Below are 23,024 nucleotides of genomic sequence, written 5' to 3' on the forward strand. Positions count from 1 at the left end.
CCAGCTTCTGTAGCCGAGGATCGGACCGCCAAGGTCCCCGCCTTCGGCCACCACCCAACTCACACTGCACCCGACCTCCTTGGCCCCTCCCATAGGTGGTGAGCCCATGGGAAGGGGGACCCACGTTGCCTCTTCGGGCTGTGCCCGGCCGAGCCCCATGGGTGCAAGCCCGGCCACCAGGCGCTCGCCATCGAGCCCCACCTCCAGGCCTGGCTGCAGAGGGGGGCCCTGGTGACCCGTGTCCGGGCGAGGGAAAACGCTGTCCAAAATTGTTTTCCATCATAGGAGGTTTGTATAACCGCACTTTGTCTCATCCCTCACCTAGGACCAGTTTGCCTTGGGTGGCACTACCAGGGGCATAAAGCCCCAGACAACAGAGCTCCTAGGATCATTGGGAAACGCAAACCACTCCACCACGATAAGGTGGCGGTTCGGTTAACATAACCCCCAAAATTTGTTAATTGAATCCAGTTAATCTGACTGCAAATCTCACGTTGCTAAATAAACAGAACCAAATTAAATACAAGTCTGTTAATAGTGATAGCAGGTCACTGTCACTTGATCGTTATTATTTTATTATTATGACTTATCATCTCATAATTATATGACTTGCTACCTCATTATTACGACTGTTTGACTAATATGACGGTACACCCCCCTCTAGTGGTCATAGTGGAGAATTGCAGCATCTTTGGTGTTTTGAACTCCAAGTTCCTCCCAGTTGGCGCCCAGTGGAGTCAACGTCACCTCCTTGGAGCTCTAGGGTGGAGGCTCCGGGCTGCAGAGATGCACACTTGGTGTCGATTGAAGCAAGTCTGAATATCAGCTGCTGCCCTTCAAGAGGTGACTGAAGTAGCCGTCTCTTCTTATTGCTAATCCACATCTGAGCACAACTACAGCAGCTTTGACTCCTCATATAATATCAGCAGTGTGTACAGAATGCAAGCAGACATCACTTGAATATTAGGGTGGGATAAAACTGAAAGTGTTTAAGAAGTGTACCTAATAAGTTTAATGTCAGGATTTATTAGCAGCTGATACTGAAAGTGTGGGGTCAGACTGGAGTCACAGGGACCACTCCCCTCATCACAGGCGCCATCTGTTGGAAAGACAGAGACAAAGTGACTGGACAGATACACAGACAGACACACAGACACTTGTCCTTTTATTAAAGAGGATTAATCATAAACAAAAAGTCCGAATTTCATCAGAAAATTCAAAATATGAGATATGATCAGCAGAATGTACAAATCAAAACTTACCAAATGGATAAATTTGACAAATAACAGTCATCCATATTTTTTTTTCTGTGTGTTTTGATCTTTTTAAATTAAAAACCAATTCAAATTTTACAAACTGTGATGCATTAACAGGCCATTTATCTCTGTGAATGTAACACCTAATCATAATTAACTAAAGATTAATCTAAAAGAAGTATTATTTAACACTTTAATTATTTTTAAACCAAACTGTCCTTCAAGGTGATGTCAATATTCTGAATATTTTTTAGATCTCACCAAACACTTCACATCCTAACTTCTCGTGTGTTTAATATGCAGAGAGGCCACAAGAGGGAGCAGTTTGGCACCAGAAGAATCAGCTGATGTCACAGCCCTGAAAGTCACAGGAATGTCACTAAGGTGCAAGTCACATGACCAGCGTCTGTGTTGACAGCACATGATGAGGGCGACAGGAGCTGACGTGGAGTCGATTATCAGTGACTGGCGATGTGTCCAGTGTGCTCATCGACTTTTAAGTGACATTTTTCCCTGAATGTGCCCACCTTCTCACCCTGCTGACTGACATTTCCATTTCATTAATCCCGAGCTCTAAAAGCCCCCAAGGTCAGCAGGAGACGACCTCAACCAACACAAACATCAGACAACAGGACAACATGGCTGTCAGCCTGTAGAGTTTGAACGACTGCCAGTGTGCAGCTGTGACGAGGACCTGAGTGACCAGACAGACCAGTGGCTTTATGAGGTGACACAGCGGGGACTGAAGCAATGGCCGAGGTGACAGGAGAGAGAAGAGGGCAGCAGGGTTTAGGTCAGCAGTGAAGAGCTCATCGGGTGACAACCTGTCTGATGAACGAGTGCTTAAAGAATCAGACGTCAGTCACACATCGAGATACGGATTTGATCAACGAGGAATACAATCTGTGATCAGAGGACGGCCATCAGCTGGGCCTTCATTGGCTTCTTCACACAGACTGATGTCAGGTGACACTCCGCTCCTTGAGGGGTCCTGAGGGAATTGTAAATTAATCCTCGGAATGTGTGTGTCATTGGAAAGATAAAAGTGTCCCCAAGCGTCACAGCTGACTGTCACTTTGAACACCGACACTGACAGTGAAGTCGGTCAGCTGACTCGTCTCCTTGAGGTTGGGTGACAGTGGGAACAACAAGGAGAAGGTGCAGTTTAATGTCTAACGTGACACCAAGTGACTCAGTAAAACACCAAACTCCATCAGTATGGCCGACATGTGACTGAGCGGTGAGTCCTCGTCTTTAGACATTCACAGTGAATTCATTCAGAGGTGACAGACCACCAGAGTAACTAATAGAGGGGCAGACAATGTCTGTTCAGAGGCCAGCACTCCTGTCACTTCTGTCACTCTGTGCTCCTAAATAGTCACTGGAATGAGGCTCTGGAAACTGAGACAGGCATGTGGTCCTGCTGGAGCAGCACTACTGAAAGGCGCTATATAGACTGACATAACAGGTGACATTCAGTGACACTCACAGGACACAGCAGATGGGGTGTCAGCCTGAAGGGCATGTGGCTGTCAATCAACAGTGACCCCTACTGGTCAGACTGGTATTTGTAGGTCTGAGGTGTCACTGCCCCTCATTATGACACACACACCTGATTGGCTACTCAGACCCAATAATAATGGAGACCCTGACAGCCGCACTCGCCCCTCATTCTCATCCACAAATTCACTCACAGAGGTGCTGCCCCCCCCACCTATAGTGTAAAATTAATTTTGACCCTAAACTGCAAATACAAAGACACCTGAGTTTGTGGGGACATCAAGTTACCGGTGGAAGGTACTGGTCAGTGGTCACATGGTGTCAGATGGCTGATTGTTACACTGCAGTGAAAATCAACATAAAACCCTGGATAGAGGGGCTCAGTGAAGGAGGTGTTGAACCTGTGCAGGAGGGTCATTGTGTGTGAGACGCTATAAAATGATAGAGAGCCAGCAGGCCAGTCCAGATACACACCTATTCTGGGGCAGTAGGGGGCGCTGATTACAGTCCTCTTCTTATTGTGTCCCACAGAGTACTGGGAATGAGAACACAGCAAACACCAGGACTTGTCGTTGCCTCCAAGGCTGCACTCCCTGCTCACTCCTTTCCTTCTCAGTCCTTTATATGTGACTCCAATCCTCATGAAGTCTCCACTGCACTCCACCTCCCAGTAACAGCGAGTCCCAGTCAGAGCTTCTCTGCACAGAACTTGAGACCAGCACTCAAATCTGTCAGGATGATCAGGATATTCAGTCTTTGTCCTCTCATATGTCACCTTCTTGTTCCCTTCAGACAGACGGAGGACTCTGTGTGCCGTGTTGATGTCCAGTGTGAGGGGACAGAAGTCTGAAAGGAGAAAAAAGAAAACGAGTGAAGAAATCTGGGAGTGTGTAATGGGACTGGGGGCGGAGCACAACACAGACAATTAACAAGAGCCAATCAGGAGCTGCGCTGACCAGACACTAATAGTAAAGAGCTCATCTGATTGGACAGAATCTGTGAGGATTAAAAATGAAATCATAAAAAGACAACAACAGACAAGAAGATATTGACAAGAGTTTAGACAAATAGATCGAAAACAAATATTGAGAATGTAATAAAAGAAGAGCAGACATGTGGTACAGCGGAGAAGTGCAGCAGATAACCGGTGTGTCTTAAGAGACTGTATTAATGTCAGGAGAGAGAAACCTGCATGTCGCAATATTACATTTAGATTTGGAGAAAGCATTTGATAGAATTGCACAGAAATATATGTGGAAGATACTCCAAGAAATGGGAGTTCATGAAGGTTTTCTGGACTGGATAAAAGTAGTCGATAAAGATATACGAAGTCAGATAAAAGTAAATATCAAACTAACAGAGGAGATACAGGAGAAATGTGGAGTAAGACAAGGGTGTCCATTGTCAGCAGTGCTGTTTATTCTGTGTATAGAGCCCTTGTTAAATAAAATTAGGAGGGACACAAATATAAGAGGAGTTGAAGTACCAGGAAGGGGGGGACAACAAATAAAAGTGTTTCCATATATGGATGACATAACAATAATAGTCAGAGATACATGGAGTATAAATAAAGTAACAGAACATACAGAAGTGTTTATGGAGGGGGTCAGGTTCAACTTTACACCTCAATAAGAGGGAATGCGTCCTTTGGGGGAAATGGAAAGAAAAACCACAAGGAAGAATAAGGTTATGAAATGTGGAGAAAGTATTAGGGATAAGATTTGGAGACGAGAGTACGGAGAGGATGGAGTGGAAAGAAATGGAAAAAAGATCAACAAACAAACAGAGTTTGGAGGATAAGGAACTTGTCAATGGAAGGGAAGATATTGGTGATGAAGGCAGTTATAATCCAAAACTATCATACTTAGCAAATGGTTTTATACACCAAAGAAAATATTAAGAAGAATTATAAGAACGTGTTTTGTGTTTCTATGGGGGTCAAAATGTGAAAAATTGGCAAAGAGGAAGGTAAAGAAAAGGAGCGAAAATGGAGGGAAAGAGGATCTGAATATAGAAAGGGAGTTGGCTTTAAGACACACAGCAACTGTTGTTAATATGGCGTTAAATAAAACGGGGAAATTAGCGGACATGATCAGATATCTACTAGGCACAGAATTGAGAAGAGCAAAATTATTAAAAATGACAAAGAGCAGACCCATTGCCTTTAATATGCCAAAAAATTATAAAACAATAGTAACATTTGTTAAAAGATATTCATGGGAGGAAGGAGATCCAAAATTTGGGAAAAGAAAAAAGATCTAAAAAAATATAAAGGAAAAGACGAAACGGAACTAAAAATCCAAAAGCTCACTGAAGAGCAAACAAGAAAAGTGTGGCAGCAAAATGAGACAAAGAATTAACAAATAAACAAAAAGACCTCAGTGGGTGACATTACATGAAATCCTACCGACGCAGGCGGCCATGTACAAAAGGAGAGTCACGAAAAGTTCAATATGTCTGAGGGAGAACTGCTGAGAGGTGGAAACACCAGAGCATGTGTTTAGGAACTGCAAAAAGACACAAGATGTGTGGAATGAGGGGTTAAAGGAATGGAAAGGGAGGACAGGAAAAGAGGGGATGACAAAAGAAGGAGTGTTGTATGGTTAGTAGGGAAGGAGTTAAATGTAAAAATGACAATAAGGGAATGGAAAATGAACAAAATAATAAAAGAAAATATGTGGTGGTGGAGGAATGAACTGGGGATTCATAACAGGAAAATAACAATAGAGAAATTATTACAGAAATGTGAAAAGGAAGGAGTGGAAGAAAGGAGGATTAAAGAAGGACAAGGAAACAAATGGCCTTAAAAAAGGTAAAGACCTGAAAAATAGAATTAAAGGTGGGGATAAAAAGGGGGAAAAAATAAAAAGTGTCACGGTGGTGAAATGGTGACGGGTGACAGTGAATTAGCAATGTGACAGACTGTGTGTGTGTGCTCAAAGCTAAGACACTGAAAAGAAAAAGGAAATGAAGTGAAAGGGGACAAGAAAATAGTGTTAGTGGTAAGTAATGGAATTTAGACAACGTAAAAAACAAAATAACAACAGACAACAAAGAGAAAGGCAGGCAAGTCAGTCATCTGAAAGTCATCTGAGTCGTCAGAAATGATAATAAACAACATAAGGTCACCACTGAGGTCAAAGGTCTAATGGACTGTCCACACTGACCGCTGGCTTTATTAAATGACATGTTTTATTGTCACAGTCCACCTCTTAAATTTAAAATCAATCCACTGTCACACTTCACAACCACATCAATAATTTGTGTAAAAGCTGCAATCAGTATTTACTATTTATAATCTATCTATCTATCTATCTATCTATCTATCTATCTATCTATCTATCTATCTATCTATCTATCTATCTATCTATCTATCTATCTATCTATCTATCTATCTATCTATCTATCTATTATATAGTGCCTTTCCCATCTGTCATTGTCTCTCTCTTTCTTTCTTTCGTGTGTTTCCTGTCATCTCTTTTTATTATTTGACTGTCATTCTTATCCAAGGTGACTCCCATCATCTCAGATTCCATTGTTTTCTTTTCTTTTCGTTGTCCAATCAGAGCCCAGGCAGGTAAAGTGACTTGCTGATGTCACACAGTGGTGTCAGTAGTGGGATTTGAACCCACAACCTCAGGGTTTGAACTCCAAAGTCTTCACCACCACACCACACTGCATTTTCTCCACCATTTAAATTCTCCTTCTGTTCAATCGGAGGTCAGCTTTACTCTGGTGGTCTCATCAGGGAGGTGGGCTACAGTTCTATGGACCCCAAAACATCTTGAGAATATTAGCAGCTGTATTCACTGGAACATGAAGCTCTGTGGAGGTGGTCTTGTAGTCTTCACCTTGACCACCTTTGGCTGTGACCTTCTTCATCTCCTCCTCTTCTCTTGTCCTCGTTCATTGTGAGGCACACAAGGACACAACACAGCAGAGTGAGGACTTGACTGAGTGACTTAAGACCCCGGTGACACTCATTAGAGGAATCAGTCAGCTTGAGATGTCACGACAGTCCAGTGGGGTCTTTGAACTTCTAAGGACCCCCAATAATTTTCTCTGCCATTTCATTTATTTTAACGTTTAAAATTTGTGAAGTCGAGAACTCAAAGCAAAGTGTCTGCTCTGTGGAGTAAAGAATGGAGGATGACTATGACTTTTCTCAGCTTTAACTTATTTCACATACAATTGTGTTTCATTTGTAAACTAATACTGTGTCTGTATATACAGTTGTGTGATAAAGTAAGTGCACCCCATGACGTGGATTTTATTTTTTACTTTTCCCTTTTTAAATATTTTTGGACACATCAAGATTCGGGTTCAACAGACGGCTTTGGTGATTCCCTGCCTGAGTCTCTCTATCCCATAATGCACCAGTCACAGGACCCCCATCACTCTCAGCCCCTCAGTCACACAACACTCAGACTTTCATATCCTAAGCCTGTCCTGCTCTATTAAAACTTCAATGATTTTTATTGTGATGATCCATTCAGTCAAAGCACAAACTCACATTTTAAAAAGTCGTCTCTGCTCTGAGGTTCAGGAGGCTGGAGGGCGAAAACTGGAGCTTCATGATCTGAAAATAAAAAGAACAGAGAAGAAGAATGGAAACTGTGAAGATGGCATTGTGGGATCTTAGTTTAGTTCTTAAACATGTATTACAAATGCAGAGGAGTTCAAATAAAACATTTATAAAATATACAAGGGCTGGCAAATTAGGCCATTTATTACAAATCAAAACTGAAATGTCTCCTTCCTAGAAGTATTCAGACACTTCATTCAGATCTTTGTGGAAGCCCATTAGGTGGTCTTCATGACTGTCACTACAAGCTTTGCTCTCCTGTATTTGGCCAGTTGATCCCATTCTTCCTGGCAGATCCTCTCAAACTACGTTAGATTTCAAGGTAAGCGTCTGTGAACTGCCATCTTCAGGTCTCTCCTGTTCTGTGGTGTCTCAGTCTGGTCACTCAAGGACACTCAGATTTGTCACAAAGCCACTCCAGAGTTGTCTTGGCTGTGGTCTTCAGGTCGTTGATCCATAGCCCAGTCTGAGGTCACAGGTTTTCTTTAAGGTCCTCTCTGTATTTGACTGCACTTCTCCTCCCCTCAATTCTGACTTGTCACTGACCTGTCCCCATAGCCTGATGCTGTCATCACCATCTTCACTGTAGAGATGGCATTAGGCAGGTAGTGAGCAGTGACTGGTCCACTCCAGACATCCTGCTTGGTCTTCTGTCTAAAGAGTTGAATGTTTGTCTCATCAGATCATTGAATCTTTCCCTTGATGCTCTCAGGATGCCATTTGTCTTTTACTCGAGAGTATCTTCTGCCTGGCCACTCTACCATAAACGCTTGATTTGTGGAGCACTGCTGAGATGGCCGTCCTACCTACAGTTTCTCTCATCTCAGCAGAGGACTTCTGAAGTTTTTTTGCAGTGACAAATTAGGTTTTTGGTCACCTCCCTGGCCAAGGCCCTTCCTTACCAGTTACTCAGACTGGCCATCTCTCGAAAGTGTCCTGTTGGTTCCAAACTTCTTTCATTTCCCAATGCTTCAGGCTGCTGTGCTGCTGGGACCACTCAGGGCTTTACAAATGGCTTTATCTCTTTGCTCTGCTCTGCTCATAACCACAATTTGATCACAGAGGTCTACAGAGGGTCCCTTGAACCCCATGGCTTGGTTTTTCTCCTGACATACAATGTCATAAATATACTGTATTTTATACATATTGATAAGCAGGTACAGTTGGGGACATCTTCAGATCTCCATCTAGTTAAGAAATCCCTCCCTGAGTCGAGAGGGTACTGCTCCTGCTAATGTCATCACGTCAATGAGTTCACAGGCCACAAGACGAGTGACGTCACTTCCATAGCCTTCTAATTAAGCTCCTCCTCTTCTGTGACACCACTATAAAATGTCACCAGAAGTGGGTGTTCATTACAGATCTGTGACTGAGGAAGACGGAGCTCCGACTCACAAGTGACTTTAACTTGACAGCCTTTGATTGCAGCAGACGTCATCATTGTGCTCCGTCTTTGTGCTTTTTATTTCATCTTCATCATTAAACGGGGTATTTCAGGGTGGTACCCCAACTCTTTGTGCCCACTCTCTCTGCTTATTTTCACAATACACACATACAGTATATGTCTAATGTGGTGGACGGCCGGGATGGACCCTGTGCTCTTGGCTACTTGACTTTAGTTTGTGTTTAAACAAATCGCTGTCTTTATGTGTAAACGTACGTAATTCATAATTTATAAAGTGTGTTTTACTCTGAGGCTGCACTCACTGAAATGTTCAGGTGGTCCTCAAGTAGTCAGAGTTCTGATGCAGTCCTCCAATTTGCTTATCATTACCACCAAAATAAATCAAATAAAAAGCTTTTGGTGTGTAAAATCCTTTTAAATGTCGGTGGGAGACACGACTTCTGAGCAAACAACAGCAGGCATATAAAACACGAGAGCCCAGGGGGAGCACAGCTGAAAATGGATGAACGTGAACTTTTAACGTGGACTCCATCCAGCAGAATGTAATGGACACTGAAGACAGCAGGAGCAGATTGAGATGTTCTGATATTATAAAGCACTGACGCTGAGCTCAATTTGATTCCATTAACGTCTTCTCTGTTCTCAAATAAACAATTCATTTGTGTACTGAGCCGGCTTAGCCATTTAAAACACATTTCTGTTCATTAATCTTAAGGTGAGCAAAGCAAAAGAAATAAAAAGAATATCAAAGTTAAGTGAAAAAATGACTTTTTTAGAGAAAACATGGAATAAGTATAAGGAGTAAACCATTTCAAGTTAAAATTCCAAAACATCTGATTAAGAACAACTGATTATTTAGAGAGTTTGTTATCACTCAGCTAATGACAGTGAAAGGCACTATATAGTAAAAAATAATAAACAGCAAAGGATGGCTGATAAATGTTAAAGAGCAGGCCTACTTCAGTGTCCTCTTATTGTCACTCTGGTCCTCCTAATGGACTTCAATAACAAACACAATGTCACCAGACGCTGTACCTGATGGAGTCCTTGTCATGATGTTCCCCTGGCTGATATTCTCCAGACTCTTTGTCAGACCTGACAGCTCCTTTCTCAGGTGTTTAGATGAGAAATCAGCGGTGACAGTGAAGTTCAGCGAGTCTCCATCAGCAGGAAGGACACAGCGAGATGAGAAAGTCTGAATCAGAAGAGAAGAGGGGACGAGATATCAGAAAGGAGACATTAAAAAGTAAGTAATGCTGATAAGAGGGGGCTCTTCTGAATTAAGGATCAGTGTGGTGGGCAGTCAGCGTGGGTTTAGATGGTGAGAACGCCTGTCATTGACTTGTTGGTTATTTATGAGAGAATATTTGGTGGAGTGTAGTGGAGCATCAGAGATTATCAACCTTAACTATCAATGAGCTTTTCACACAGGACTCCATGAGAGGAGAGTCACGATAAAAGGATTGAGGGGCAGGTGGGTCCAGAATTGACTTTGCAAACAAAACAAGGCTTTGGGCTTTTTATGGTTCTGATACAAAATTAAATTAAATTAAATTAAATTAAATTAAATGTAAAGACTAACACATGTAGGGAGAAAGCTCTTCAATATGATTATACAATTGAAGGTCTGCAGCTCAGAAGTGTGACTTGTGAGGAAATCCTGGGAGCCTTTGTGTCTTCATCATCATCATCATCATCATCATCATCATCATCATCATCATCAACCATACAAAAGAGACAAGCTGAATTATTTAGAAACCACTATGTTTGGAGTGTAAATCAAGAAGTGATTCTCCCTAATGTCTGTGAAGCACAGTTGACATCAGGACAATTGTGGGGAGTGTGAGGGAAAAACACACGAGAAAGATGAGACATGAGAGACAAGACTGGACTGTGGGGTCTGAGCTGTGAGGAAATGTTGAAGGATTTGAATCTCATCAGTTTAAGGATGGAGACATCAGAAGGTGGCCTGGCAGAAGAGTTGGCACCATCCTTTATTAGATGTCATCTTTTACACTTCATAAAAATTTCACTTTTTCACACAGACAGCTGTAGATTCATCTGTCTGTCATGTACATGAAGTAAAAAACTTTGAGATATTTGTAAAAAGAATATTTGAAATGTTAAGGAAATATGAAAAGATTATCTGTGTTGGGCTGAATGGCCTGTTATTGTCATGTTGTACAAACTCCTCAGATCTTTTCAGTTTCTCTCTAAATGTTCTGAGGTCCCACACACCCCAGTCTGATCAGACTCCCTGTGAAGTGTCGCTCTCACCTGTAGGAAGTGGAGATGGTCCTTGGTCTCTGAAAGCTCCTTCAGCTCAGCTTCTCTCCTCTTCAGCTCCTCGATCTCCTTCTCCAGCTGCTCCAGGACTCCTTCAGCCTTCTCCATTTCTCTCTTTTCTTGTTCTCTGATCCTCTCAGTCAGTTTCCTGTGGGCTTCCTCAATGCACCGTATCAGAGCAGTGTAGCTCTTCTCATTTTCTTCCACCTCTCTTACCACAGACATCTAAATAAATAGGATAAAGATTTAGAATTGCATCACCTGATAAGAATAACCAATCATGAGGCACGTTTGTTGTTATTTTGATGTTGTGATGGACAGTTTGAATTGGCTTGAGTGGCTGGTGGTACTTTATTTGCCAAAGGAAGGTCAGTTACAGACTGACTCCCAGACAATATGTTCCCTCCATTATGCCAAGTAACATCATCACTCTGCTGATGCTGCTAATGGGTTTTTGTATTTATTCCATATTTATTAATTTATCTTTTTCAGTTCATATTCACAACACAAAATACCTGATATTGTGAAAGTAATACATTAGCAGAATTATAAAATATTTTAAAATATTTGTCTCCCTTTTTTCAATGTTTTTCTCTCTCTCTCAAAATAGATAGTTGAAATATCATATTCTTTTTGTTCTTAACATCAGACATATCATATGTATTGCATACCAGGGATTTTTCCTGCCTTATATCCAAACCTGCTGAGGTAGACTCCAGATTTCCTGCAATCCTACTCTGGATAAACATGTTTAGATAATGTTTAGATGTTGTTGTTAATCTCAGACTCTCTGAGATCTCTGTTGTTTTATGTCTGTCCGTACTCCAATTACCTGCTCTTGCTCTGCTCATTATGGGTTTATTGTCCTTTATGGTGGTCTATTCAAGACTCACTGCCCCTAACCTTGACACTACGTGCTTGTTGTTCTTTGTTTCCCTCAATAAAGCTAGGTGAGGTCTGCACATTCATTCAAGTCTAAGAACCCTGTTCTTCCTAAGCCCCTGTGATTTTCATGAGAAAATATTTTTAAAATGATAAAATTGTGTAAAATTGTTCATATTCAGTGTCTAGTTTTGATTATGTTTGTTTTAATCAGACAAAAACAAAACCAGATAGTAAACCAGGCAGTGTAGTAAGCTTCCACTAACATTAAACTCGAATCCAAATCTGTTAAGTGTACAGTTCTGTCTGATTGTGACACAAAACTAACTCTGTAGGCGCTCCATGCCATAATTACTAAAACTAAAACTGAAACTAATATATATAAAAATAAAATAGAAATGTCTTTGTGAAATAAAAACAAAACTAAAACTAAAAATACACGATGAAGGAAAACTAAAACTAAACTGAATTTCAAAGTAAGGTCAGAAAACATATAGAAATAGAAACTAATATAAAAAGGCAAAACTATAATAACCTTGGTGAGAAGGTAATTGTGTTAAAATAAAAGTATTTCTGGACCAGAGACTTGTGTATATTAGTTGTATTCTACTTTAAGGTGTCAGACGTCACCATGTCAGACCTGTGAGATGAAGATATTAAACAAGATGGTCTAGGTGTTGGTCAATGGGCTTTTGATTTAATTTAATTTCATGAACTCTTTGCATATTTACCTTCTTCCATCTCTGGTGAATTGTAAAGCTCAGAGTTGTGTCTTTATTTCCATGTTTGATGTATTTCTACTTCATTTATGAACTTTGCATTATTACTAATGAATTTGCTATTGTAACTATGACTCATACTTGTATGATGACACCTGGTGGGGTGTTCTATGTGGGAAGTAAATGTGAGGTAGAAGGTGCCTGCTGTCCAGGATCACCAACCCCAAAGCTGGAGGAGTTCTGCTGTTTTCAGAACTTTGCACATCTGGACAGTGACTCACATAACTCAGTGAGAGAAGGTAAGGAAGAGAAGACCTAAAGGGTCACCTCCTAACCAGCCACTAGAATGAGGAAGAAATGATAATACAAGGTTTATTATTAGGGAATTTAGATGAAGCTTTACACCAAATACAGAGAGTCTCATATGGTATTTTGCCTTTTGGTGCACATGTGGAAAAGCTGCCTGGTTGGGTGGATAGGCTCCTGGCTGGAGTAGGGAAGGAAGGATCCAGTTGTCATTGTCACATGTGTCCAGTTCTAAATTAAAAATTATAAGAGGATGAATCAGACAACCAGCACTGCAGAACAATTTAAAGATTTTGGTAAAAAGCTGAGGAGCAGTAGTGACAAATTAATCAGAAGTTCAGCCTATGCCAAACATAAGACTGAGGAATTAGATAGATAGATAGATAGATAGATAGATAGATAGATAGATAGATAGATAGATAGATAGATAGATAGATAGATAGATAGATAGATAGATAGATAGATAGATAGATAGATAGATAGATAGATAGATAGATAGATACTTTATTAATCCCAATGGAAAATTAAATGTATTTATAATATAAGGACAACTGAAGATGTGCGTATTCAAGTGTATACAGACAGATGACATCAACAGACAACACCTAACATAAATAATAATAATAATAGTAATTATAATAATATATTTTGTATTAATTTGTAGGTGTCTTTCTAAACGTCTTTCTAAAAATGAATAATGCCTCCCTGTACCTCCCTATGCCGTCACTGTTCGTAGATGGCGCCTTACACGGTGCGTTCTGCATACTGGTGCCATATACAATGGGGAATTTCCGTTTCATGGCGATTCCCTTAAATGCCATGTTATGTCAAAATATTTTGAAAATAATTTGATTCATAACAATATGTTTTTACATTTTTAAATAATAGTTAATTGTTGATTAAAAATGATTATCACATAATTGTGTTTCGTGAATTATCTTTTATTTAACTTAAAACAAATTTCTAGTCCGTAGAAAGCGTTATTTTCTGTTTTAAGCAAAAAACAAAAATCGTCCCAGTTTGAGGAAAAAATATTCTGGCAAGTCTATTTAATTCTGTTCTTGGATATTTTTAAATTCATTTACATTATGTAAAAGTGAAAATCGTACAGCTGATTACTATTGGAAAAATATGTTATAACTTTTTTACTAATAAAGATTTATTAACAAATTTTCAGAAAATATTCTTCAAATCTTGCACTAAGAATATGTATAAATAGATTTGCTAAATTGACACAAAAGACATAAATTAATTAAATAATCAAAATGGTAAATCTACGGTTTTCATGTCAAAATGAAAATCATACATCTCAAAATAACCTTTAAAATCGACCGCAAATGTTAAAATTTCTAAAATTTCAGATGCCATTTTCTCTTCAAGTAATGATAAAAATGCGATCAGATCTTTATCAAAAAGCAGTGCTGCACAAAATAAATTATTAAATCAATTTTGGGGTTAAAGTCAATTTCTACAGGTTTTGCCAGGAGATTGGATAATTTGTAGTCCTTAGAATAATGGCAGATAAAATTAATATTTGTAGCCATTTAAGCCACTTTGGAGTCACTTTGAGACCTAAAACATCCTTAAATATGAGATGTAAAAAATTTCAAAAAAGCTGAAACAAAGTCTGTGCTAATTGATATTTAGGAATTTTCACGAATATTTTGGTCCTCGTCTCATTTTGATACGACAATTTTCACGACCCCTAGGTACTATAACAATTAAAGCTGTTCAGTTTACAACATGGAGGCGGCAGTTTTGCAGTTTTTAATGCATATAACCGCTCTAAGCATTACACTGCCATACGACTTTAACTGTCATGAATTTTAACCATGTTTATTATTTAATTTATTTATGGCTTTTGCATTCATTATTTAGCAAATCTTTTACACACATTCTTAATATAAGGTTTAAAGAATATTCTGTGAAAATTTTTTAACTAAATCTTTCTTAGTAAAACAGTTATCTGTATTATGTATAGAAGCAGATGTGTTATGTAAGATTGATTATGAAGATCTAATCAAAGAGTTTGCAAGGAAAAAAAGTAGGAGAAAATTATTAAGATAAAAATAAAATGAAGCGTACAAAAGTAAATATTACCCTAAGTTCTTGTCTATAAGGCTTATCTAAGGAAAAAAGTTGTGAAAATGAAAAAATAGAATATCGGCTTATACATAAGTCCGGCTTATACAGTAATCCCTCCTCCATTGCGGGGGTTGCATTCCAGAGCCACCCGCGAAATAAGAAAATCCGCGAAGTAGAAACCATATGTTTATGTGGTTATTTTTATATTGTCATGCTTGGGTCACAGATTTGCGCAGAAACACAGGAGGTTGTAGAGAGACAGGAACGTTATTCAAACACTGCAAACAAACATTTGTCTCTTTTTCAAAAGTTTAAACTGTGCTCCATGACAAGACAGAGATGACAGTTCAGTTTCACAATTAAAAGAATGCAAACATATCTTCCTCTTCAAAGGAGCAAACAAATCAATAGGGCTGTTTGGCTTTTAAGTATGCAAAGCACCGCGGCACAAAGCTGTTGAAGGCGGCAGCTCACACCCCCTCCGTCAGGAGCAGAGAGAGAGAGAGAGAGAGAGAGAGACAGATAAAAAAATCAATACGTGTCCTTCGAGCTTTTAAGTATGCGAAGCACCGTGCAGCATGTCGTTTCAGGAAGCAGCTGCACAGAAGATAGCAACGTGAAGATAATCTTTCAGCATTTTTAGACGAGCGTCCGTATCGTCTAGGTGTGCGAACAGCCCCCCTGCTCAATCCCCCTACGTCAGGATCAGAGAAAGTCAGCGCAAGAGAAAGAGAAAAGTTAGCTGGGTAGCTTCTCAGCATCTGCCAATAGCGTCCCTTGTATGAAATCAACTGGGCAAACCAACTGAGGAAGCATGTACCAGAAATTAAAAGACCCATTGTCCACAGAAATCCGCAAACCAGCAAAAAATCTGCGATATATATTTAAATATGCTTACATATAAAATCACAATTTAAATGACCGCTACGCGCGCGTGTTGACTAGGCGACGCCCAGAGCAGAAAGAACGCGCTCCGGCCGCGCCATGCGGGGAGTGAGAGAGACGCCAATATCTCACACTCTCTCCCCCCTTAAAGAAATTAAATGGGTGCGAGTGAGACCACTGACCTCCCTCTCTTCTATTAGTTATAGGTAACAGTACGTTCGGCTTATCCATGAGTCCGGCTTATCTATGATAAGATTTTATTTTAAAAATTCGTATGATTTTTGGTCTCCGGCTTATACACGAGTCCGGCTTATAGACAAGAACCTAGGGTATTTTCTTTCTTACATATAAGTGTATTTTGTTTAATTTTGAATTTCAATAATAAAATACAATTTCATTTTCTAGTTTGTTATTGTTTTAATATTTTGAATTACTAGTGTAAGGGGGCACTAAAATTACTGAGTGCTGAGGACATCTAAGGGTCTTAATCCGGCCCTGGGGTTGTGTGATATTCTGAAGTAGTGACAACAATGACTTGGTGTTTCCTGCATTATTTGGTTTAGGGGCCCGGTAGACAGTTGCAATGATAGTAGGAATAAGTCCAGTTAATTGACACAGAAGAGATTCAAAAGAACTGAAGGCAGGAACAGACAACGGCAGGACTTTCGACTTCTCATGATACATTAACGCGAGACCTCCACCTCGGCCAGAGCCACAAGGTTGAGAGATGTAAACAAACCCCGGGGGAGTTGATTTGTTAAGATAGGAAAAGTCATGAGGTGGTTGTCATGTCTCAGTTAGACAGTAAAAGTCAAACTTACAAGCAGTGAGGAGGTCGTGGATGAGAGGCCTATTGCTCGTGAGTGAGCAGATGTTCAGCAGACCAAAGTTGACAACGGCGTTATCGTATTTAACAACGGTGTTAGCCGACTGGGCTAGGCTGGCTAACACACTGTGGTCATCGACTTTACCTAAATTACGTGGAGGACGTCGAGAACTGGACCAGATGTTGTTTATTATTATCGAACTGTCAGTTTGGATACTCTGGCGGGACCCATGGTGGATGTACGTCTGACTGGGGAGGAATACGATGTCTGCGTGGAGATACAGGCCAGTCAGCAGAGGCTCGGACAGGTGAGTAGTGAAGCAGGCTGGTTAGTGAGTGACAGGAGGGACCAAACAAACACGAACCAAATAAACATCTGACCGGTCCACAGGTAAAGCGACGATGGAGACAACTCGGATGTCCAAAGAACAAAGCCAGGTAAGTTTCAAAGTGGGGATAAGCCTAAGAATAGTCCATACAGCCAAATCAGCAGTCAAGATAGAAATCAGTCTAGCTTTAAATGATTGAAAAATAAAACTCAACGAATAAATCTGCACGAAAGAAAATGAAAACAGCTGCTTAGTCCATTAGATTGTAAGTTAATCGTAAAAAAGATAAAGAAGATAAAAAGTTAAAAAGTTATCAGAGAGCAGCGACAACCAGTCACACCAGTGTTCACTCAACTGGAAGTATATGTGTTACTTTAGTTGGTTCTTTCTAATGCACTTACAGGAAAGGCACAGGACTTTTGATTTTATTTCTCATAATTTTTATCCAAAACATTTCCCAGTAAACATCATTCATTCAGAAGCAGCTTTTAAATGTTCTCGTCTCAGTTCTGCTTCAGTTCTTAGTTACTTATTACGTTTCTAGAGTCAGCACTGTGATGGCAGTTTGGTTTTCCTCACAGGTTGCCTGCACTCCCTTACTGCTCCTCTGTGTGTGTGAGACGCTGCTCTGAACTGATTCAAGTCCACTTTAGTTTTCTTACTGAATTTATGAAGAGACCCTCACAACAGCTACAGCCTTCTCCTTCACACAGTTATGGTGATGTCAACTCCTAGAATTCACCCTCTGGCTTTATCTTAACTACCGAATCACAGTCAGAAGTCCTCAGACTCCGAGCAGGTGAACTCCTGACTTGGTTTATGGTCACTCAGGTGGAGGTGACGCTTTGTGCAGATTGTTGTGTCCATGGAGATCTTCCTCTGTCACACATTTAAGAACATTCAGTTGGCTTTGTGTTTCTTCTAACAGATTCTTTTCTCTCTCTTGTCCTTTTCTCCTGGTGACTGTGAGTTGTTCTGCAGTTTAAAGTCTTTGAGGTTTCACACTTACTGGTTATCTTTTAGTGGCAAATAAATGTACAACTGCTGGTTGATGTCCTCCTTCAGTAATTCTACAGATTTTAGAGTTGGTCTCTCTTACTTGTGCACCTTGCTTTCCTTTTTCAAGTCAGGACTGAATGAGACCCCCATGTTCAACTCCATTACAGGTGGTCTTCAGCTCTTACTGTGTGGCACTACGTTACCCTTTGGAGCAGAAGAGATCATTGAGCCTTTTTGATGGCCACACTAAGGGTCTTACTACAGGGCAGAAGCTAATCCAGGGCCAGAGATCAGAGTTCTAGTGCTTACAAAGGGTTATAAAGGACAGAGTGGACTTGCTGATGTTGGTGTCTTGGATGAACAGAAATCCAACCTTTTTACTGCTAATTCCTGCTAAGTCTTGTCCATCAAGTTGAGTTTTGGCTCCATCTTCATTCACTAAGTGATAAAGAGTGACACACTGAGACATCGCTGGGTGACATTTGCTGTGTTTGATCAGACTGATCAGATGACACCCAAAACTGTCAGGAGAGTCCTGGTGAAGTGAACTGACATCTGAGCTGAAGGTACAAGTCAATAAAAGAGGGGCAGGCGGTGGCAGCTTAAGAAAAAGACTTGTGACCAAGCAGTGCCAGTCTGTCCTACAATTACATGTCTGCTTTCAGGGACATCTGAAGAACTGATTTATGGAAATCAATCCAAATCAAGTGATAGCCAAACAACAGAAAACAGAAAGAGATCAAAAATTAGATGCTGATATTAGTGACGTGATTCATATTAAACTGACAAATATCAGGCCACGTCATAGACTTCATTGTTGTTTAAGATGTTGGTTTCTAAACGTGTGTTCACCTGTGAGCCGCGCTCTTTTAATATTCCAGCGAGGACTCAGCCACATTTGTGTCACTGACTGAGACCTGGCAGAGCCGCTGTGACACAAGTCCTTTATTTGAAGAAACACCAGATGGTGGACTGAAGTTAAGTGTCTTTATCTGAACTTACTGTACATTGAGGTTGTGTAGTAGTGATGGGGGATTTGAAATTGGCTTAGAGGGTCAGACTTACACTTCTAGTAAGTTATTTACACTCCTGCTGGACCTGTTAGGGTTTTACCAAATATGAAAGCTCAGAGTCTTTGTCATAATCATACATTAGGTGGGATTATCACTCAGGGGTTTGACATTCAAAATGTCCTTACTGCTCCACTAAATAACATGATGTCTAATCACTAATGAAGAACCTGATGAGTTATATCATTAAAAACAGAAAGTCTACACAGGAATAGTATATTGACATTTGTGAGCTGAACTTTTTGTAAGAATCGTAGACTTAACTCTGGAGTACAATACAGACTGACATGTGACAATAATGTGTCTCTTAAACAGCCCTGAGATCAGCCAAATGCAAACTCCGATTCTTTAAAAAATGGACAAACACCACAAAGGTAGACAAGCAGCTAAGCACACTCAGCGTGTAAGTGTCAGCGGTACAGAGTGTGTCTATCGATGTGTCAGACCTTCTATTGAATTACGTTTAGGATGACATTGTGTGCTCACTTACTACGCTGACATCAGCCAACTGTAACATCATCTTGTTAAGAACACCTCAGGGGGGTCCGAATGTCAGACATTTCTACGCGTAGCCCACGTGACGCTCGCACCCCTGACAGTGGACATTTCTAGACAGCAGGCTATAGTTGGCCTCCCACTGCCTCAGAAACTCAAAAGAGAAACTGATCACAGCAGAAAGAAACTCAGCTGGCTCTGAGGAGAGAACTCAGTTGTTTGTGGGCCATCTTGGGGATCTCATCCTGAGCTGTTTCATGACTTGCACCAGTCTCACCAGGATGGACTCCAGCAGCCAATGCTCTGAACTTGAAACATCAGGTTTATAAGGTCCAGTAAAACCTCGATTATCAGTCAGGGGTCAGGACCGAGGCTGTGACGGATAAGAGAAAAGACGGATAACAGAGCAGCTACTTTAGAAATGACATACAGTAGATTAGTTTAGCGAACAGTCGTAAAATACTATATTAATAAAATGAATTAATTTATATAATATTGTAATGACCAGCGTAATAAGCTAATACAACTCAGAGGTCCTGGAGTTTTCTGCGTTTTATGTTGAGTCTTCGTTCCCTCACAAGCGGTGTCCTGTCTTACACTCCGTTATTTGGTTACTGAGCTCACCTCATAAACAATCACAGAAAGCTTTCCCTACCGATCAGTTGATCTCCTGCCACTCTCGTTGTGTCTTTTTGATACCACAAACACTCCTGCTTATTGTCTCCTGACTCCCTGCTCCACACCTTCACTTCTCTCCTCACTTCTCCTGTCCGCCCCTCACAGAACAGAAGCCCCTCAGCCAGTCCCATCACTTACAGCTTTCCGCCCTTTCTGCCCCCATACAGAGCATCACAAGCTGCCTGCACACCACAATATATTAACACAACCTGATATAACAGAATATATAAAGAAAATGACAAGGCAGAAGATCATTAACATTAATACAGAATAACGTTACTGTCACTGTTTCCATTTTCACACATTTTTCAATTATTTCAGCATCCCGCTTTCTATCGTTCACTGTTGGCCTTCCTACTCCGTCATTGAAGCAATACTTGAAGAGCTGTTGTTGTTTCGTAAACGTTTAATAAGTTCAAACAGCACACACATATGTTGATAGGCCACAACAATGTATAGTAGTTTAATTTAATTATAACAAAAGAGAAAAGCTACAAACCGCCATTAAAGCTGAAGGTACGTAACGGACACTGGGATTTCTGTTGTTCCAATGTGCAGAACTCGCAGTAGTAATCGGGAGACGCTGGCGTGCACAAGGTTTGGTTTTTGTTATTTAGTCCTGACAGTTAATCAAGTGACAGATAATCGAGTTTTACTGGAGATGAAGAGATTTCTCTGTCACATTAAATGTACAAATTCTTTAACTCAAAGTTATTCAAACAGTTTCAATTAAACACTAAACATCACTCACCTGCTTTTCTTCTCTTTCTGTCTCCAGCTCGACCATTTCATGATTTTTATGTCCAGTCACCACACACATCATGCAGATACAGGAATCATCAGTTTTACAGAATATCTCCAGACTTTTCTGATGTTTCTCACAGAGTTTCTCCTTCAGATTTCTATCAGGTTCAACCAGCTTGTGGTGCTTCAGGGCGTCTCCTTCATAGTGAGGCTGCAGGTGAGTCTGACAGTAGGAGGCCGGGCAGGTGAGACAGGACTTCACCGCTCTGAACTTCTTACCAGTACAGAAGTCACACTCCACGTCTCCAGGGCCGGCATAATTCTGAGGAGGAGGAGGACTGAGAGTCGTTTTCTTTAATTTCTTGATGACTTCATTCAGCAGAATGTTTCTGTTCAGCTCAGGCCTCAGCATGAAGGTGTGTCTGCACTGAGGACAGCTGCACACTTGGCTCTGATCCCAGTAGTTTGAGAGGCACTTCAGACAGAAATTGTGACCACAATGCAGTGACACGGGGTCAGTAAGGGTGTCCAGACACACCGAGCAGGTGAACTCGTCCCGTGATACAAACAGCTGGGCTTCAGCCATCGTCAGTCTGAGGAGAGGCAGGCAGAGAGAATCAGTCAGAGGAACAAGGAAGTGACTTGTGAAGAAACGAAAGTGAAAGTTTGTCTGAGCTCAGTGAGGAGGAGGAGGAGGAGGAGGAGATTTAAAGAGAAAGCTGAGAGATCACAGAGAGAACATCTGAGGAGACACTGAGGGTGAACAGTTAGTGTGAGACAGGAGCTCAGATAGTGAAGACCACCAAGTGAGAGCAGAGATGACCTGTCACTGGGGGTCTGCTAAACTGTTTTTCACGTCAGTATTTCTTATTCATTTATTACACACTGAAGTCCACATCAGACTCCACATTAGTCCTCTTTATTAAAAAAATTATCCATCCCGTAATAAGTTCTCGTCTCCTGCTTATCAATAATGAATTTTTGTGTTTTTCTTTGTCCATGCCAGGAATTTATCAGATTATTCAGTAAAGACCCCAAATGAATGAAGCCCACTCAGTTTAAGAAACAGAATAATATGATACATTAATAAACACAAGGATAGTAGAAATATGAAAACATCTTATAAACTGAAAACAGACAGACAGAAATCGAAGAAGAAGCTATTTATTAAAACAAACTCGTTTATTACAACTGTTTATGGTAGTAAAATCACACCGAGTATGTGGACTATCGGCTCTGTGGTATTCGTGTAAATGACCGAGTGTCGTAATGTGTCGTTCGCCTGTCAGAGCCGATTCTTTGTAGCGATCGAGAAGAGCCGACTACCGTCGGGGAGAGCAGAGTCTTCAGCCACAGAGAATTCATGCAGGCAAGGGCGGGACTTTAATTTGATGGGCACATCATGCGGCCAATCAAAAGCACAGACAGACTAGGATCATATCATTATGTGAAAGAAGGAAGGGGGGCAGACGCTCCGAAGACAGCGAGTGTAATGGTACAGTCCAGCTACACAGAGCGACAGAGAAACCGGGAGTCGAATTGAAGTGCAAGCGCGTCGGGAAAAAGTGAAGATATGAGCGAAAAGCGAAAAAGAAACGGCATCTGGCTACATTTCAATGATATTGGAGACTGCAAAACTTAGTGTAGAATTTGAAAAATGAAAATATCCGTCAGAGCAGAGCAGGGTCAACACCAAACCTGCCCAGACATCTAAGAAGCGCTCAGCCGTCCGTCCAGCTCGCCCTCTCCCCTCAGGCTGCCATCCACTGACCCTGGAAAAGTGTCCTGTTTTGAGTCAAGAACTTCTGCTGCAGCATCCACTGTCTTATCAGAAACTGCAGGTATATCACAGCCTTCTGCCACTCAAACCAAAATAAGTACATTTATTCCAAAAGAAATGACCGCAGCCAGTCAGATAAGTGACGATGAGGAGCAGAGGTGTGACCAGAACATCACGTACGGGTGGGCATTTGG

The 23,024-nt window shown here is 40.9% G+C and overlaps 2 protein-coding genes across 5 annotated transcripts in view; both read right to left on the reverse strand.

Annotated features, from left to right (window-relative positions):
* Positions 1–23,024, reverse strand: part of LOC114643681 (tripartite motif-containing protein 16-like) — a 488,218-nt gene that overhangs the window by 137,955 nt on the left and 327,239 nt on the right. Inside the window, exon 8 of one of the 4 annotated variants that reach the window (XR_007934989.1) lies at positions 2,869–2,970. The exons of 1 other annotated variant lie outside the window; for it this stretch is intronic. The gene's annotated coding sequence lies outside the window, so the exon portion shown is untranslated. Of the gene's footprint in view, positions 1–1,829; positions 1,951–2,744; positions 2,971–23,024 lie in introns of those variants that run through there. 2 more of the 4 variants (XR_007934982.1, XR_007934988.1) reach the window with 2 other exon arrangements.
* On the reverse strand, positions 20,314–21,651 carry LOC127527850 (E3 ubiquitin/ISG15 ligase TRIM25-like). The gene is made up of 2 exons (XM_051927998.1): positions 21,058–21,651; positions 20,314–20,515 (listed from the first exon to the last, which is right to left on the reverse strand). The coding sequence occupies exons 1-2, from the start codon at positions 21,634–21,636 to the stop codon at positions 20,441–20,443; spliced, it is 654 nt and encodes a 217-aa protein (XP_051783958.1). The 5' UTR covers positions 21,637–21,651; the 3' UTR covers positions 20,314–20,440.

This window comes from Erpetoichthys calabaricus, chromosome 5 (assembly GCF_900747795.2).
Source record: "Erpetoichthys calabaricus chromosome 5, fErpCal1.3, whole genome shotgun sequence".
NCBI classification, from domain to species: Eukaryota; Metazoa; Chordata; class Cladistia; order Polypteriformes; family Polypteridae; genus Erpetoichthys; species Erpetoichthys calabaricus.